The sequence below is a fragment of the Carassius gibelio genome, chromosome B2, assembly GCF_023724105.1.
Source record: "Carassius gibelio isolate Cgi1373 ecotype wild population from Czech Republic chromosome B2, carGib1.2-hapl.c, whole genome shotgun sequence".
NCBI classification, from domain to species: domain Eukaryota; kingdom Metazoa; phylum Chordata; class Actinopteri; order Cypriniformes; family Cyprinidae; genus Carassius; species Carassius gibelio.
In genome coordinates, this window is record NC_068397.1 from 19,024,892 (window position 1) to 19,040,807 (window position 15,916).

General features: G+C 36.1%; 2 protein-coding genes across 6 annotated transcripts in view; one reads left to right on the plus strand and one right to left on the minus strand.

Annotated features, from left to right (window-relative positions):
* Nucleotides 1–506: 506 nt before the first annotated feature.
* On the minus strand, nucleotides 507–11,141 carry LOC127950586 (regulator of G-protein signaling 20-like). Of its 4 annotated transcripts, none has more exons than XM_052547728.1 (5): nucleotides 10,771–11,141; nucleotides 4,877–5,040; nucleotides 4,379–4,468; nucleotides 3,083–3,317; nucleotides 507–2,987 (listed from the first exon to the last, which is right to left on the minus strand). In XM_052547728.1, the coding sequence occupies exons 1-5, from the start codon at nucleotides 10,975–10,977 to the stop codon at nucleotides 2,799–2,801; spliced, it is 885 nt and encodes a 294-aa protein (XP_052403688.1). In that variant the 5' UTR covers nucleotides 10,978–11,141; the 3' UTR covers nucleotides 507–2,798. The 4 variants fall into 4 exon arrangements, with proteins under 4 accessions (XP_052403688.1, XP_052403689.1, XP_052403690.1 ...); XM_052547729.1 differs by having other exon boundaries at nucleotides 4,379–4,456; nucleotides 10,771–11,140; XM_052547730.1 differs by lacking the exon at nucleotides 10,771–11,141 and adding an exon at nucleotides 6,534–6,734 and having other exon boundaries at nucleotides 4,877–5,080.
* A 1,868-nt stretch (nucleotides 11,142–13,009) lies between these two features.
* LOC127950813 (V-type proton ATPase subunit H-like) overlaps nucleotides 13,010–15,916 on the plus strand; it is a 41,762-nt gene continuing 38,855 nt past the window's right edge. Inside the window, exons 1-2 of one of the 2 annotated variants that reach the window (XM_052548122.1) lie at nucleotides 13,010–13,170; nucleotides 13,748–13,881. In XM_052548122.1, the coding sequence (XP_052404082.1) occupies nucleotides 13,778–13,881 (104 nt within the window). In that variant the 5' untranslated portion in view covers nucleotides 13,010–13,170; nucleotides 13,748–13,777. The remainder of the gene's footprint in view (nucleotides 13,171–13,747; nucleotides 13,882–15,916) is intronic. The other variant, XM_052548121.1, reaches the window with a different exon arrangement.

Here is a 15,916-nt window from a genome sequence, read left to right on the forward strand (position 1 = left end):
ATATATACACTACCTTTAGTCCTTAGGAACTGTTAAATGGGAAGCACACTTGTTTCAAGGTTCTTTTGTGAGGTTCCCAGGTGCATCCTCTCCAGGAGAGTGAGTGGGCAGCACCGTAAATGAAGACCCAGCAGAAACCCCTGTGGTTATTCTGAACATTTGGATTCATTATTTACTGTATGTGTCAAATGTTAAATATAGATCAAATAATTTTTGGAACTGGTAATTTTTTAAAGAAAAAAATATTTTAGACCTGTAGATTATATCAGTGTATTTTTATAAATATTTCTTATTAATTGGCAACTTAATGTATTGTATATGTACTATACATTTATTTTATAAATGAGGGCACTGCATTTCTATATTATTCAGTAATTTCCCAACTTATAGAACAGTAGAATGAGTAAATTAGACAGCAATGTATTGGTGAGAAACTACACCTCGAAGTTCCCATGATCCCACAAACTCATACGTCAATCCACATTCTGCAGTTTTGACAACAATCACACATTTTCAAATTATTGTGCTTTATTGTATCTTAAAGATTCCAAATGCCCACAAATTATTATTTTTCTCAATTCATGAAAACAAAAAAAAACTAATCTGATTACTGTAAACATTCACATATTATTAATAAAAAAAATTATTCGACTTTTTATGTAAACTGATTGGAAAATAACACTTTTTTTTATACTTTACAGAACAACAACAAAAAAGAGATAAAGAAAAAAAGATTTATAGGCAGTATAACTCCAAACCATTGGCTTAGCAGGATTCCTCAGATCTTACCCTGGAGGGCCAATGCACTGCAGAGTTCAGCTCCGACCCTGATCAATCTCACCTACCTGTATTTTTTTTAATGATCCTGAAGACATTGATTAGCATGCTCAGGTGTGTTTGATTAGGATCAGAGCTAAACCCTGCAGGAAAGTGGATCTAGTCGGCCAGATTTGAGGATCCCTGGCTTAGACTGTGATGATTGAGGTCGATCTATGTCAGCGGTTCCCAATCCCAGTCCTCGCGCCATTTAAGTTTTCTATATTCGGAACATTAATTCATGGATTTACAATGCACCGCTGCCTGCAGTGCCTCCACACAGATGAGTGTCACATCATATACCTCTAAATAAATACAATTTAAATTAATGTCTTTCGAACTGGAATCCTGACGGAATATCTGGTGAAGGCGCGAGGACTGGGATTTGGAAATGCTGATCTATGTTGTGAATCCCTCAGCTCAAATTGCACATATCAATTGCACATTTCATATTAAGCTAATCTAAGACAAGTAGAAGCACCACCATGAAATACATGCTGATGTACATCTGGACTCAGATCAACAATCTTAATGAATTGTAACACACCCACTTCAACACTTGACAAAACCAATGCTGTTTTTCACTCCAAAAGCTGGAGGCAATAGCTCAATTCAGAAGTCACCACCATGCAGGACAAGTCATCTCATGAATGATCAAAAGCCCAGAGTCTACGTACTCAGTGTGGCAAGAGTTTAAATCAACTATTGCCAAAAAAGAGATGTCACAAAATTGAATGTCAAGGCACTTCCCCGAGTGAGGATCTTGTCTTTGAGCGACATGAAAGTCAGGCAACAAAGAAATTCACAGAACTAAAAATATATTAAGAACTTGGCAGCTCCAATTCTAGTCCGTTGTATTGGAGAGAAAGCTAATCGCACAGTTTTACTGGACTTGGCTACTTTGGTGTCATCTACTTATGAGGGTCCTAGCAATAAAACCTGCACCTTTCCAGTCAGGGCTCATGTTTAGCTCTAAAACGCATTTGATACTGTAATACAATACCTGCATGTTAAATCACTTCTATCCGAGGTCATTCGTATAAATATTAATACCTCTACATACTGTACACTAATGAAGCTTTCCGTCTTCATAGTGTCTTTGGGTTGAGTACATGCAAGGAATAGTTGCCATGTCCAACCAAATCTTAGTTGAATCAATGAATGCTATGATATAGAAAAACATATGGATAGATGTGGATAGATGATACTTATGTAAATACATTTTTGATATTTTCTAGCAGTACAAAAGGCAGGGGAAATAATTGTACTAAGCTGAGATATGAAATTAGATTTTATATACCTCTTTAAATACATGTTCCCCCCTTCAATTATAATTTTTAGTTTTTCTCTTTATTTCTGATAATGATGATTTCTCATTGGAGATGCCAAGTCATTGTGATAGGGATTTTTTTGATAAAGTGGATGAAACAATACTGTTCACAACATGGCATCGAAGTGTTGCCTTGACTTGAGCTTTGATTCTCATACGCATTTTTCATAAACGGGCAATACTTGTTACCCATAATTCCCTTTTCTTTAAATATTGTAACACAAGAAAAAAAAATGTTGAAGAACTGTAATACAAATTCATAAATATATCTACTGTATATACTGTATATAGCCCACGATTGGTATCACATCTTCCTTCGAACATTAATACAAAAACAAAAAAAAAGAATTCCAACACAAATAAAATCGATTATTTTCTTAAAAACATCGAAACGCACTGATAATCCTTTGGAGCATCTTTTGCTATGCTGATCTGTAGCAGTACTTGTGGTGTTGAGCCCTCAGGAAATTTGAGACATTTTTTTAAAAATCCAGTGACCTGGAGACCTGAGCGTCTTTTTTTCAGGTACAGATCGCTATAGCGTTAAAATCCCTGGGAGGACCCATGCTGGGGTCCTTTTAAACATATTCTACACAAGAATAAGTAACGAACAAAAGCTAGGGAGGGGGCATTCGACCGGGATCACAGAGATCTAAGATTCCACCGACTGCTCAGAGACCGTCTTAAGCAGGTTTTTGTATGCCGACGAGTTCATGAATCGAGGATACGAGTCTCTTTGCATTAGTGTGAATATCTGGAGCTGGGCATCGTCAAACGTGTGGGATGTTGGCTCCAGCATGTTCCTGTTTATAACCTCTCGAACTCTAGAGTCGAGGCTCACCTGAAAAAAAGCCCAAAAAACCAGAATATTAACCACCCTGATTATACAGGAAATGTGATTAGGTTGTTTCTAGATGTGCTGATGTGTTCTCTCACCTCTTTGGGTGAGAGGATAGAGATGTAGTCTTCATATATTATCCGCGCCTTCTCTTCTATGACGCTCTTATTGGTTTCCTTACTGAAATCCTCGCAGGCCAACCAGAAGAGCATGTTTTCTTCACTGAATTCTGTGCGCAGAAACTGCCGGAAGGCACTTCTTCCAGCGGGGCAGTGCATCAGTTTGTCAAACGATTGCCCCCACAAGCAGACCTCCTCCGCAGTCGGTTTCAGACTGCCAAAAAACAGAGGGGTCTTAGTCAACTTTGGCAACAAACACATCACTAACAGTTTTCTTCTGTTCTTCACGTCTATTTTTTCATGAAATACTGTTAAGGCAAAAAATATTTTAGGTGTAATTTGTCAGAAATGTTAATGTTGCAGAACTATAATAATTCATTTAAATTAAAACAAATAATATTTTGGGGTAATTTGTAATAAAGTTGCTTACTACAGAAAAATAATCATTAGTTTAAATAAAAATAAAGAATATTTTGAGGTAATTTGTCAGAAAGTTGCATCCTACAGAAAAATTGTAATGCAGTTAAATAATAACAAAAAATATATATTTTATGTTTAATTTCTCGGAACATTGCATCTCACAAAACTACAGCAATTAATTTAAATAAAAATACAGAATATTTTGGGATAATTTGTCGGAATGTTGCATCCTAGAGAAAAAATAATAATGTTTTGGGGTAATTTGTAAGTTGCATCCAACAGAAAAACAGCAACTCATAAAACAAAATGTATTTAAAAAAAAAACAATTATGAGTAATTTCTCAGAACGTTGCATCTCACAAAACTACAGCAATTAATTTAAATAACAATACAGAATATTGTGGGATAATTTGTCAGAAAGTTGCATTCTACTGTGTGTGTGTGTGTGTGTGTGTGTGATGTGTAATGTATCAGAACCTTGCATCTCACAAAACTAAAGTAATTAATTTAAATAGAAATAAAGAATATATATATATATATATATATATATATATATATTTTTTTTTTTAATAAAACAAAACTAATACAAAATACAAAAAAATTGATTATGAAGTTATAAAAGCCTTTTTGGGTTTCAATATTTTACAGAAAATGCTTGTATTTTATTTATTTATTTTTTTACATATAAACATCCAATAATACCTAATTAATATAACATTATAGCTATTATAGCTAGCCAATATTTTACGTTTTTTTTAAATGACCTGCAAGTTACTTTGTGTGTGTGTGTGTGTGTGTGTGTGTGTGTGTGTATTTTACTAAACCTCTTCCAAATAAAAGGCTAGAATGACTGACCTTTCCTCAAAGTCTGCATTCCCCTCTGCTTTAAAATCATATGAGGCTCTCCGGTTCCTCTCATCTCTGTCTTCATTCCTAACAGTGAGACTGCAAGGTAGTAAACACATCATGATCCCAAGACACCTAACAGTAGGCATTAGGAAGCCTTGGACTATCTTTCACCAGCTCAGTGTTCAGTTTATATCTGTAACTGGTGCTCATTATAAGCTCACAGCCAGAATATCAAGAGCTCTGGTGTTTTTCAAAGCAGATGTCTTGGGATCTCAGACACTTCAGTAAAAATGACATCATACTTGCAGAATGAGCAAAAACAGTATTAAAATCACATCTAAGCAACAATCCAGGTATATTTACTGTAGTGTAGATAAGTAACAATCTTGTCAAATGCAATTATTTTCTTAGAATACAGTGATTTCCTGGCCATTAGTTTGGCCTGAAACAAACCTTGTTAGATAAGATCTCACATTAGCAGCGTAACGAAAGAAAAACTCCTACCAGGAGCAGCTGCAGCAACAGCACCAACAGAAGCAGCAGGCATTGGAGCCACGGTTCCCCTGGCTGGGCTGCTCGTTCTGTCCCGGTGCTGTGGTGCCCGGCACCAACTCCTGCTGCACCGACATCTGCCTCTTTCGCATCTCCATCCGCTCTGATCCCATGGGCTGCAGGAAACAGGATGCAACTGAGACGGAGCCAATACAACTGCAGCCACAGAGATCAACGGGATGAATTAATGGCACAACAAACAAATGTAGGGTTTAAATATTGGAGGAAGTTATTTTCCTCAAGTCCATTTAAACATTTTGTGGTTTCCAATGGAGAAAAAAAAAAATATCTTAACGAAACAACACATATGCACGAAAGTGGCTTCCATTAACTGACCGTGTTAGAAAATAAAAGAATGGATGGCAACCCCCACAATATGCCGTATTCACATAGAAATTAGCAGAAGGGGACATGTTTTAACTTGACCAGAAACCCAAATGTCCTAGCATATCACAAACACTAACATGACCTAACATGTTGTCATACTTAATTCAAGCATCTCTCCATAGCTGCTTTGAATAAATGGATACAACCCATACATAAAGACTTGTCTTTTCTTTTCTTTTTTTTTGTAAAGGCTTTTTAGGTTTTGTGTGGAAAAAGTCATTTTTAAAACTAATAACTGATAGATTACAGTTTCTACCATATCTGAATCATAAGCATGTTGATGAAATAGCTTATTATCATAAGATAATTATCACATTCAGTGATACAGTGCTTAACATTCTACTAACCTGCTTAGGCCTACAGCACAATAAATTTAGACTTGTTGCCATGTGGGTGGGTTTCTCTCTGTTTCTTCAAGCTTTGGTGTCTGCATCGATTTAAACAACCTGGCTTTAGGGTTCAAACAAACCGTGCATTGGATAAAACCCGAAGGTTATTTGAAGCAAATGTGTAAGTTCCTGTACTGAGCTGTCTTTAAGAATGCATAGATACAAGTTATAATTGTTAGGCTACACGGCTCCTGATCAATCGTTTTGTTCTTGCTGTGATAACTCCAAAGAATCGGGGAAACAAATTCCTCGCTTGAGCTGAAAGATGTTGGAATATTTGGGGGTAGGAGGGGACGCAGCACGCATCTAGCTGCAGTAGGATCCCTTCAGCACTGATCACAGCCTCTGTGCATAAGAAATGCTCGAGCCGTGATTGATAGTAATAAACACGATTTTAAAAAAGAAAGAATAATAATTTGGTTTTTTGCGGATTTTTTTCTCTGCATGATTTCACGACTAGCAAACGATGATGATAGCACTGGCTCACAGATAAGCCTGATATGTTTTGCTAGATTTTACAGCAGAACGCACGAAAATTATAGCTTTAAATGTGAACCGCATCCTTAAAGATGGGGCGCACTGGGAAAAATCAAAAGACAGCGCATTCTGCTCAGAAACAACTAACAGCATTTGCATCGCATATCCTCGCATTGCAAAGTGCTACCATGAATTCCAGCTACAATATCTCTTTATCGCCCAGGACAACCATCGAAAAGACGTTTCTGTCAAACATGACATGTCATCTTCAACAATCAAAATTAAAGATCGTTTTCTCCACAGATACCCTGTATAGGCCTACTTAAAAAAAAACATCTTAGGATCCCCATACTTACAATTTCACCATGTATGCCCAGAGATAAGAGATATTCTTTGCCTTGATTACATCCGTTGGCATAAGGATTTTTTAAAGACCGGCTGTTTTTAGACAATGCGCATGCGTGTCTCTCGCGAGCTGTGGCGGTGCTAGCGTAAATCCTCTGGATGTCACTGATTCACGATGCACTTATATCTAACGGTGAAATACGACATATTTAAATGTTTTCCTGCATTCCTGCGGTTTTTACTTTCAAATTATTTGCACACACAACGCCATGCATCCGCATGCGGTTTGTCAATCGCGAATCGCGAACGTCAGCTAGTAGCCTAAAACGCCTTTTATTGCTTCGTGTGTTTAATAGAGTAGGATGTCTAGGTTTAACACTGTCACCAATGAAAATGAGTGCTTATGCAGACCGATTGTGTCCCTGTGAGCCTCACATAAGGTGTCAGTAACGTGTTATTGAGTGTGACTGACAGGGTTATGGTGGACCATGGACTTAAAATGTGAGGAAGACCCCCGCCCTAAGCACAGTAACATCATAAGGAGGTTCCCTTTCTCGCCAGGAACCAGGGCTTTCTTTTAGAGTCTCTGGTGACATAATAGTTTCTGTTGTAGCCTACTCATGGATCAAATTTGTGCATTGTACAATGTAATAAACATTCACCAAATTCTCTCAGGAACTTGGTCCGAAATTACCCAGTCTCTGATATGGCTGGAATGTTTTATTATTTTTACATGGAATATTCAAATTCGAAGTTCTCAAATTACAAGCCTCTTCCCCCTTTTGCCTAAAACATACTCACTTATTTATTCTCTAATATGGTTCATAGATTGAGATGGTTGGATCAAATCTTTGTGAGAGAATAGAAGCGGATCGCAGCACAACGGACTCTGTCCATGGTCCTGAATTCGCATCAACATCAACAGTAGCAACCAAAAGCATATAAAAACTCGTCGTTCAATGACACTGCAGTAACTCATTATATTGTAAGCATGAGAACGGTTATAGACTGATATGAAAACGCATGCTTCAACTCAACCACATGACGTGTTCATTTGGTGACATAATTAGCAGTCGCATTCAGTCGTGATTACCATCTTTACTGGTCTACGGCCTTTCATTGGGAAATCTAAGGGCATTAGTGACATCTGCTGGAGCTCTGAGCAGAATTGCTGGTAAAACAAATGTTAGTAAGACATCAAAGATGAATCTGCTGTGCATATAATAAATGCCGTATTTAAAGGTGATAATGTGCGATGAAAATAATATCCTATCCATCGGAAATACTTGAATAACGCGAAACTATAGAACTAGATGTAGTATATGTAGAGATAGAGCCATTACATCCGACCACTGTGTAGGAGAAGAGAGTGGGAGAGGCACAGCTCTTTGCAAACACTAGGTGGTACTGTTTGACCGTTTGTATAGGCCTATACCCTTTTCCCAAATAACTCCAGTGTTTAATGACTAGGGCTGCATATTTTAGATTCATTTGCATCACTATATATCAGTTCTGATAATCCTTTTAGTGTGCTTTAAAGTTTGTTGATTTTAGGTTGTGGCCTGTTTTGAACGAATGTTGTAAAACAAGTAGTGAAATTGAATGTTCTAAACAGTCTTAGACTAAATATAAAATATCATCCGGTGTCACATTCAGAAATGGAGCTCAAACAAGCACCAAGAACATTAGCTTGTGTGTTCCAGCACCTTCTAAAAATGCACACACTGGCTTAAGCTGCTCTATCCAAGACAGATGACAAGTTTTAATGCAAACATTAGATATCTGAAATCATTCTTCTTAGTGTGCTTATTTTTTATGCAAACAGTAGCCTTCCAGATGGAAATCAAAATATATAGTCAAGAGAATACAGTAAATTGCTCATTTAGATTGGCATCAGTAAAGCTAAAAGTCTATAATCTATAAGCTGACATATGGCCACAGCCACAGTTTCTTCAGAGTTATGACTTAATTATGACTACATGTAATTATTTTTAATGTTTTTTGCTATGTGACTGTTTATTGGACCAGCATTTTGTGACAAAGTGCAGGATTTCTGTAACCCCGATACATATTCTTACAAAAAGTGAAAGGTCTGTTCTGAAATTATTTTGTATCGAGACCAATTCCTTAATGCCAATAGCGGTGCCAAACTGTTCTTTCTGACCTTTGAAAAAGAAAGGTCAGGAAAAACATAAACTGAGAACTCTCGAGGAGAGCAGAAGCTGGTCTTGAGGTTCGTGCCATTTTCGAATTGATCTCTATGAAGGTCATTAGAGTTTCTCTTTTATGAATTTAAGACATTCATTAAAAATACACCAGATGTCCACCGCTGTAAGTTTCAAGGCCAGTCAGGTGTTTTATATTAAACTGACTGTGACATCATCTAACAAAGAGCTTTTTAATCTTGATATTAGTTCCTTTGAAAGTGTTCCTTTCAATGAGAACAAACTCTGAATCCGAAACTGTCATTTTCCCTCTGACATAATTTAATAACTAAAAGAGACTGTCTAATTTCTATCCAACATGCTGATGTCAAGATGTCAAAGGGCAACTATGTAGGGCTCAGTCTAGAAAAACCTGTCACATTTACTCAGATGTTTCACAATGATGAGTGTGATGGGTCATACTTTAATCATTATAGCCAATTCAGAAAAATATGTATCTCCTGATCCCTTTTTTTATTTGTATTTTTTTTTTTATATTCTGTGTAATCTGCCACCAAGTGCCTAAAAACAAAACAAGTTTAAAAACATACATTTTGCATATCAGTAGTACCTATTGTGTCTAATTAAGGGATAGTTAATCTCGAATGGAAATTACACTCTTATGTCGTTTAAAAAAAATTTGTCTATACAATAAACTCTTTGGGGTCCATTCTTGTTTTGGGCATCACTAACTTTATAGACAAACTGAAACCTTATACAAATTGATCTGTTTGTGTTCCACAGAAGAATTTAAGTAACATGAGGGTGAGTAAATCTTATTCATTTTTAGGTGAACAATCACTATAAAAGAAAAAGCATGACTGTAGTGCAAATTTGTACATAATAAAGATATAGTGAGATTTCAGAATACCATGTTCCTATAATCAAAAATAAAGCTATGGAAATTATACTTTAACTGTATAGCCCAAGGAGGATTGGCCCCCTGGTGCACCCTGGTGTCTCTCAAGTTTTTTTAGTAAGGTGATATGCACATAAACTTAAACCATGATATGCATCAGTTTAAATATGGCAAAGACACACTCACTACACCAAATTTGTATTTAAACCCAAACCATACAATTACTAATCCTCAATATCACCTCAAAAAACGTTTGTTAACTTCAATTGACAACTATTATAAACCCCACTTAAATGTTATAAATTCATTAATCTGCAGCCTACCCTGTCACTCAGCTTTAAATGTGGACTTAACACTGACATAATTTTTTAAAATAAGCTGTTAAATAAATTTCTGTATTTTAGCATAAGAGTGGGTGCCCCCATTTAACTTGAATACCTGAGACTTTCGTTATCATCAGCTTCCAGTTATTTTTACAAAACCGCTTGTTATGTTGCTTGTTACTGCATACTGGCATGTCTTATTGTAATATTTAAATTTATTGTCTGACTAATAAACACACTGGATCATAGCTCAAATAGTTTTATGGTTTACTGCACTTTGTCATTCTAGTTGTTTACCTATAGCGGTTAATGAATTTGAAGTCTTGCTTCACAGAAAATAGCTTACTTCCGTGTTGCACAATATTATATAATCACTCTTCTAATTCCGAAGTTGAACTGCCAAAGTATTTTTGATGTTTGTCGTGATGTCTGAGTGTTTAAAAATAAGATTTCATCAAAAACTCACAGTGTAGATCTTATGTGTTCAATCGTGTTGGTGTGAAGCTATTAGTTTTAAACAAAATGTGTTGCGTAAATTGTGTTGCACCTACTTGATTATGCAATAATTTAGTCAAATACTCTTAATCCGTTTTCAGACAGGAAGGCTTCTAGAAATAACCTGATCACATCAAAGAGAGCTGCCTCCACAGACAATAAATAACACCCTGAAACCATTGGTATAACTCTATGGAAATGGAAAGCATTTGTTACTGTGAAAATTTGTACTTCCTCATCATAGTCAATATAGCTGTCAAGAATGACAAGATGCTCTTTTTTAAAGCTCTTGTGGCTCTCATGCATGGCTATCTTTAAATAATTAATAGTGCTGACATGATTCAGGTTGGAGCATACTCTGACTTACCTGAAAGGATATGGGATCCTTTGATCTGTCCTCCGTATTATCATTCTCATCCTCATTTTCATAACTTCCTCTCGCAAAGTAACCCTCATCATGCTGACAGGCCAAGAGAAGATGCCGTAGCTGCCCCCACATCAGAGAAAGATGAATGCTCTGTACCACAGAAGAGGGCTGGACCTCCCACCTTAAGATGATTCTGTTACATGGCATAGCTCATCAAAAGCCTTTCAGTGTTGTTAAAGAACTTACACTTTCCAAAAGACCCAAAGCCATGAGGTTTCTCATGATCCACTGCAGTTTCACATCTCTGGTCAGCAGGTATCTTAACAAAAGGAACTTAAACAGAAGACAACAAATGAGAGCAGCACTTGGTGAACAGGACAGAAAAGGGATTACACTTGTGCATGTCCCATCGAGTCTGATCCCTCAGTGGTTTAGTGCACTTCAAAGGCTTAGGACAGATTAAACACAGGATGTGTGCGCCTGTCGTTCACAGCCATGAGTGTGTGGCGTGAGCGACATTTTGAATAAAGTGGATGCATTTATAGAGTACAATATAAAAGAACATCAAAAGTCAAATGCAGTTAAAGGTTCAATTTGTAAGATATTTGCAGCAAAATATCCAAAAACCACTAGGCCAGTGTTATTGGTTAATTGATATTACTAATAATATCTCTAATGATTTCAACTACTTGTAAATCATGAGAAAATTCCCATTCTAAACAGTGACACGGGGCAGTGCAGTTGCCTGTCAATGACGTTAGTTAGCCTTTGTTTACCGCCTTTACTGACGTAGAAACCACATGACAACCGTGTCGTGGACAAATGCGGAAGTAGTGTCTAGCGTCCAGCAAACCAATAGCTTGCTTTCAAGCAGTTCCTTATTTACTTCTTCTTGCATGTTTAATGGTGGGTTGTGTTACTTATTTATGGAACATAATTACTGTTTACCATCTGCCGCTGGTTCTGTCGACAAGGACAGCTCCCGTAAACGTAAGCCAACTTGCCAACCAAACGACCCAAGAAGAGTTTGGGACAAGAGGAGAGAAAGAGCGAGGATAAATATCGGTGTTGCATTTTCTAGATGGAGGGAGCTTCGCGACAAACTTCAACTAGAAAGAGATGCTGATCTTGCTCATGTTTTACTCAACAGGTGAGTTGTTTTTATTCGTATCTTTACAGAAAACGTATGCTATTATAACTTTAAACAAGATTGGTATTATGGGGCATACACACCAACCGTGGGGCATTGCATCTCTAGACCCGCGCGAAGACACGTCTGATCTATAGTCTGATCACGTCTTTGCATCCGTTAAATCCATGATTTATCTTTTGATCTGATTGATGCTGGCCTTCAGCGTTTGGGTAGAACACAACAAATCTCATAATTCCACACTCATTCTTAGCGTCATCAAACCACGTGATTGTTATTGTTTTGGTAGTGCGTCCTCTAGTGGCAAGTTGCTACAACCTGTACCTTTAACTTGACAAATTGTTACTCTTTCATTAACTTCTATGGTTTCTGTACCTATAAAGTCATGTTAATTAATGTTTTTGATAATGTTATAAATAAATCTTAAAAACATAAATTTTATACTAATGCCAAGCTATTTTATCAGGAAGAAATTGTAAGTCATATATATACATACATATATATATATATATATATATATATATATATTATTATTATTATTATTATTATTATTATTATCCGGTAAACCATGAATGACTGAAAAAGCCATGTAAATTCATTGATAAAAAAAGGGGGATCTTTGAAAAATATTCATCTCTTAAAACTTCTGGAATTTTAAATAATATTTTTTTGGAATTAATATATTAGAATTACTTAATTACAATATTTTTTATTATAATTTTTAATTCAGTTATTAACTTTTAAATGTGTTATTTAATTGAAATTATTTCAATCATAATTATTGTAGTTAATTATGTTAATCTGGTCACTGGTTGCTGCAGGCTTAGAATATTGTTGTGTAGCTACAATAGGGGTGCTATTCAAAAACTACTGATATACATACATATGACTGTATTATATACAGATGTATAATACATTAAACTATGGACATTTATTTACAAAAGTAGGCGTATGTTATGTCACAAATTGCTCTATAAAGCACGACTCAAATTTATTTTGTGTTTGACGTTGCATATGGTGTTGCTTATGAACGCGTCCAGTGTTCATTTCATAGAGGGCAGTTACAAATAAACTGAACAGTGAACGGATTTTAACGGATTTAAATTATTCGAACTGAGCTGAATCAAAATCCTCACCATTGCAAAGATTGTGCTCTTTAAAGGGTTAATTCGCTGGTCCTCTCACATGACAGCATCACGTGACATAGATCCCGTGACGTCTTGTTGCAAATTTGACAGCAGAGGCAGTAGGTAAGCTAGAAATCAAATATATTTATAACATTTTTACTAGAATTATTGCTTATCGGGTTCACAGATAATTACCAGATAAGTGTATAGTAACGTCTGACTAAACGCAAAGTCTAAGCGGTACATTTCCACCCCGCTGTTCTGCATTAGCAGTTGTCAGTGGCTCTATCCATCAGTATTTTTGTTTGTGTGTTTTGAAAACGTATAACGAATTGTATCCAATTATTTTGAAAAGATGTGTCCAGACCTACCGAAACGTTTAGTTAATCTCGTCTATATTTTAAGTGAATTCGCATTTTTTCCCCCTCTTTCACCCTTAGCTAACGTTAGCTGATACATTAACCTTGCTAACGTTACACTAAATCATTTTAATAGTGTTTATTAGTAACACACCGTAGTTTTTTCACAGAAATCTTGTGTAAGGTTAATCTTTGTTAAACATTTTTTTTCCATTGTGTTACCGATTCTAACCACTTTTCGAGGTGATGTGTTAGCTGGAATGAGTATGTTACAGATGCTGCAGCATTTGTCATAGTGGCCTTTTCAGGGACAGCACATCACGATTTGATATTGTGTTCAGTTTTAAGGTCCTAATATACAAGATCTCAAGATGGATATCCGAGGGGCAGTTGACGCTGCCGTCCCCACCAATATCATCGCTGCCAAGGCCGCAGAGGTCCGAGCAAACAAGGTCAACTGGCAGTCCTACCTCCAGTGAGTACATCTCAATACCACTTCTGCTTTAATATTCATCTCCTAGATCCAATGGAACAAAAACATCTGAAATCTGGAAGCATTTTTGGTTCTTATTCTGCATACTGTGTCACAAGAGACAGATTTTTTGGACCATATGATGCCTAAAATGCTGTCTTTGTGGGCAGCTCACTAGTTTGAAGAGGTCACTGAATACAAAACAAGAACAAAACCATTTGTGTGTCTTCAGAATTGTATTTCTTGAGAATTTGGATCTTGGTTTCGTTCTTTGTTACAGATCAAATAACTTAAGTTAAATTAACTTAACTTAATTTCCCTGGTGTAATGCTTCTCTAAAACAGGAAGAAGTTCTAGACTTTTTAAGGAAACTGACTTCTTTGTGTCACTGTCTTGTGACAGTTATGATTTAGGTAGTGTGTGTGTGTGTGTGTGTGTGTGTGTGTGTGTGTTTTGCTGTGTCTGTTTCTGTGTTGTATGCATAACGTTAGTCCTCCCTTAACCCTCAAACCGTATTCACTTTATAGCCCTTAATCCTGTAATTGTGGACAAATGTGGGCACAGAGGACTCAGGTGTGATCCTATTTTTTATTTATTATAAATGTTATATCACTGTCTTCGATAAAGTTTTGTCTATCCATTTATGGTGCTTTTTTAAAAAGAAATTTATTTTTGAATTTATTTACCTCAAAAAGTACCATATTTTCTATGTAAATTATGCTCCAATGTAGATCATTGTGTATGTGTGTGTGTGTGTGTGTGTGTGTGTGTGTGTGTGTGTGTGTGTGTGTGTGAGTGTGTGAGAGAGAGAGTGTGATGAGCCAGGTGGATGATTGGATCATACCAAAAAACATGGTCAGACATTAGCCCAGCTGTGTCATAGACTCAGTGAATGCATTGTTTGTGTGTGTGTGTGTGTGTGTGTGTGTGTGTGTATGAGTGTGAGTTTTTGCCATGATGAGAATGTTGTACAGGATCAGCCCTTCATTTGTGTGTATGTTAGATATGCATTGTATTGGATTTATTAAATTATTTTTACAAACAAACAAGAATGCTCTAAATTACAGTGTTTACCATTCATTTCTATGGGTGCCCATTTTTGACCCAAATACAAGATTAAGGAGTTTTTTTTTTTCACCCACTTAACATTGTAGAATTGAGTCAAAAAAATGTGTGTGTGTTCAGGAGGCAAACTTAGGAAAAGTAACCAAGTCTTGTACCGCTCAGATCAAGGGAAGTATTTTTTAAAAATAAATCAAAATTATTTTGCCCACATTTGTCCAGAATAGGGTTTTAGGGTTAATGATATTTACCAACCAAGTCAACACTACTTCTATTTTTAAACGATGCTTCTAAAGGTAGTAAATTAGGCTTGAACAGAATCTAGGTGATTTATAGTTATATTTTCTAACCCGTATGTGATATTTACTGTTAACATAGTAGTATAGTTAGTAACTCTCCCCTGTTATAAAACACAGAAAGCTTTTCAGTGATGTCAGGGTCTTTATATTATTGGCTTATGCATGTGAGACAAGTTGACTTTTACATGTTGTCCAATGAAAAGACACTGAGTTTATTTCTTTTTTGAATTACAAAATCCCTGTCTTCTGTTTTTTTCTTCTTCTGTCAAATGTGTGTGTTAATCGCTCTTACTTTTCTAAGGTGTTAGGGTCAGTTTTAGAAAGAAATTAGGAAAATAATAATTTTATGTAGCACCTGGAGCAATAATTGGGTTATATATATATATTATTATTATTATTTTCTTTTTACAAAATAACCTGTTTCAGATATTTATCACATAATCCTGAAAAAGTTAATTAGGGTTCCCATAAAATTATTAAGCAGGACAATCGTTTTCAACATTGATAGTGATAGGAAATGTTTCCTGAGCACCACATTTCTGAAGGATTGTGTAACATCAAAGACTGGAGTAATAGCTGCTAAAAAAAAATTCAGCTTGGCATCACAGCATTTGAAGTTGTAATAGTTTGTTTTTGCTATATTTTTGATCAAACAAATCAGCCTTGGTGAGCATAAG

Bases quoted from the DNA above. Each gene is read 5' to 3' on its own strand.
- LOC127950586 (XM_052547728.1), bottom strand. From the start codon at position 10,977: ATGCCATGTAACAGAATCATCTTAAGGTGGGAGGTCCAGCCCTCTTCT. The intron at 4,469-4,876 runs GTAGGAGTTTTT...ACTACCTTGCAG, and splicing joins TGTTGCTGCAGCTGCTCCTG to TCTCACTGTTAGGAATGAAG. The intron at 3,318-4,378 runs GTCAGTCATTCT...GTTTTTTGGCAG, and splicing joins AATGCAGACTTTGAGGAAAG to TCTGAAACCGACTGCGGAGG.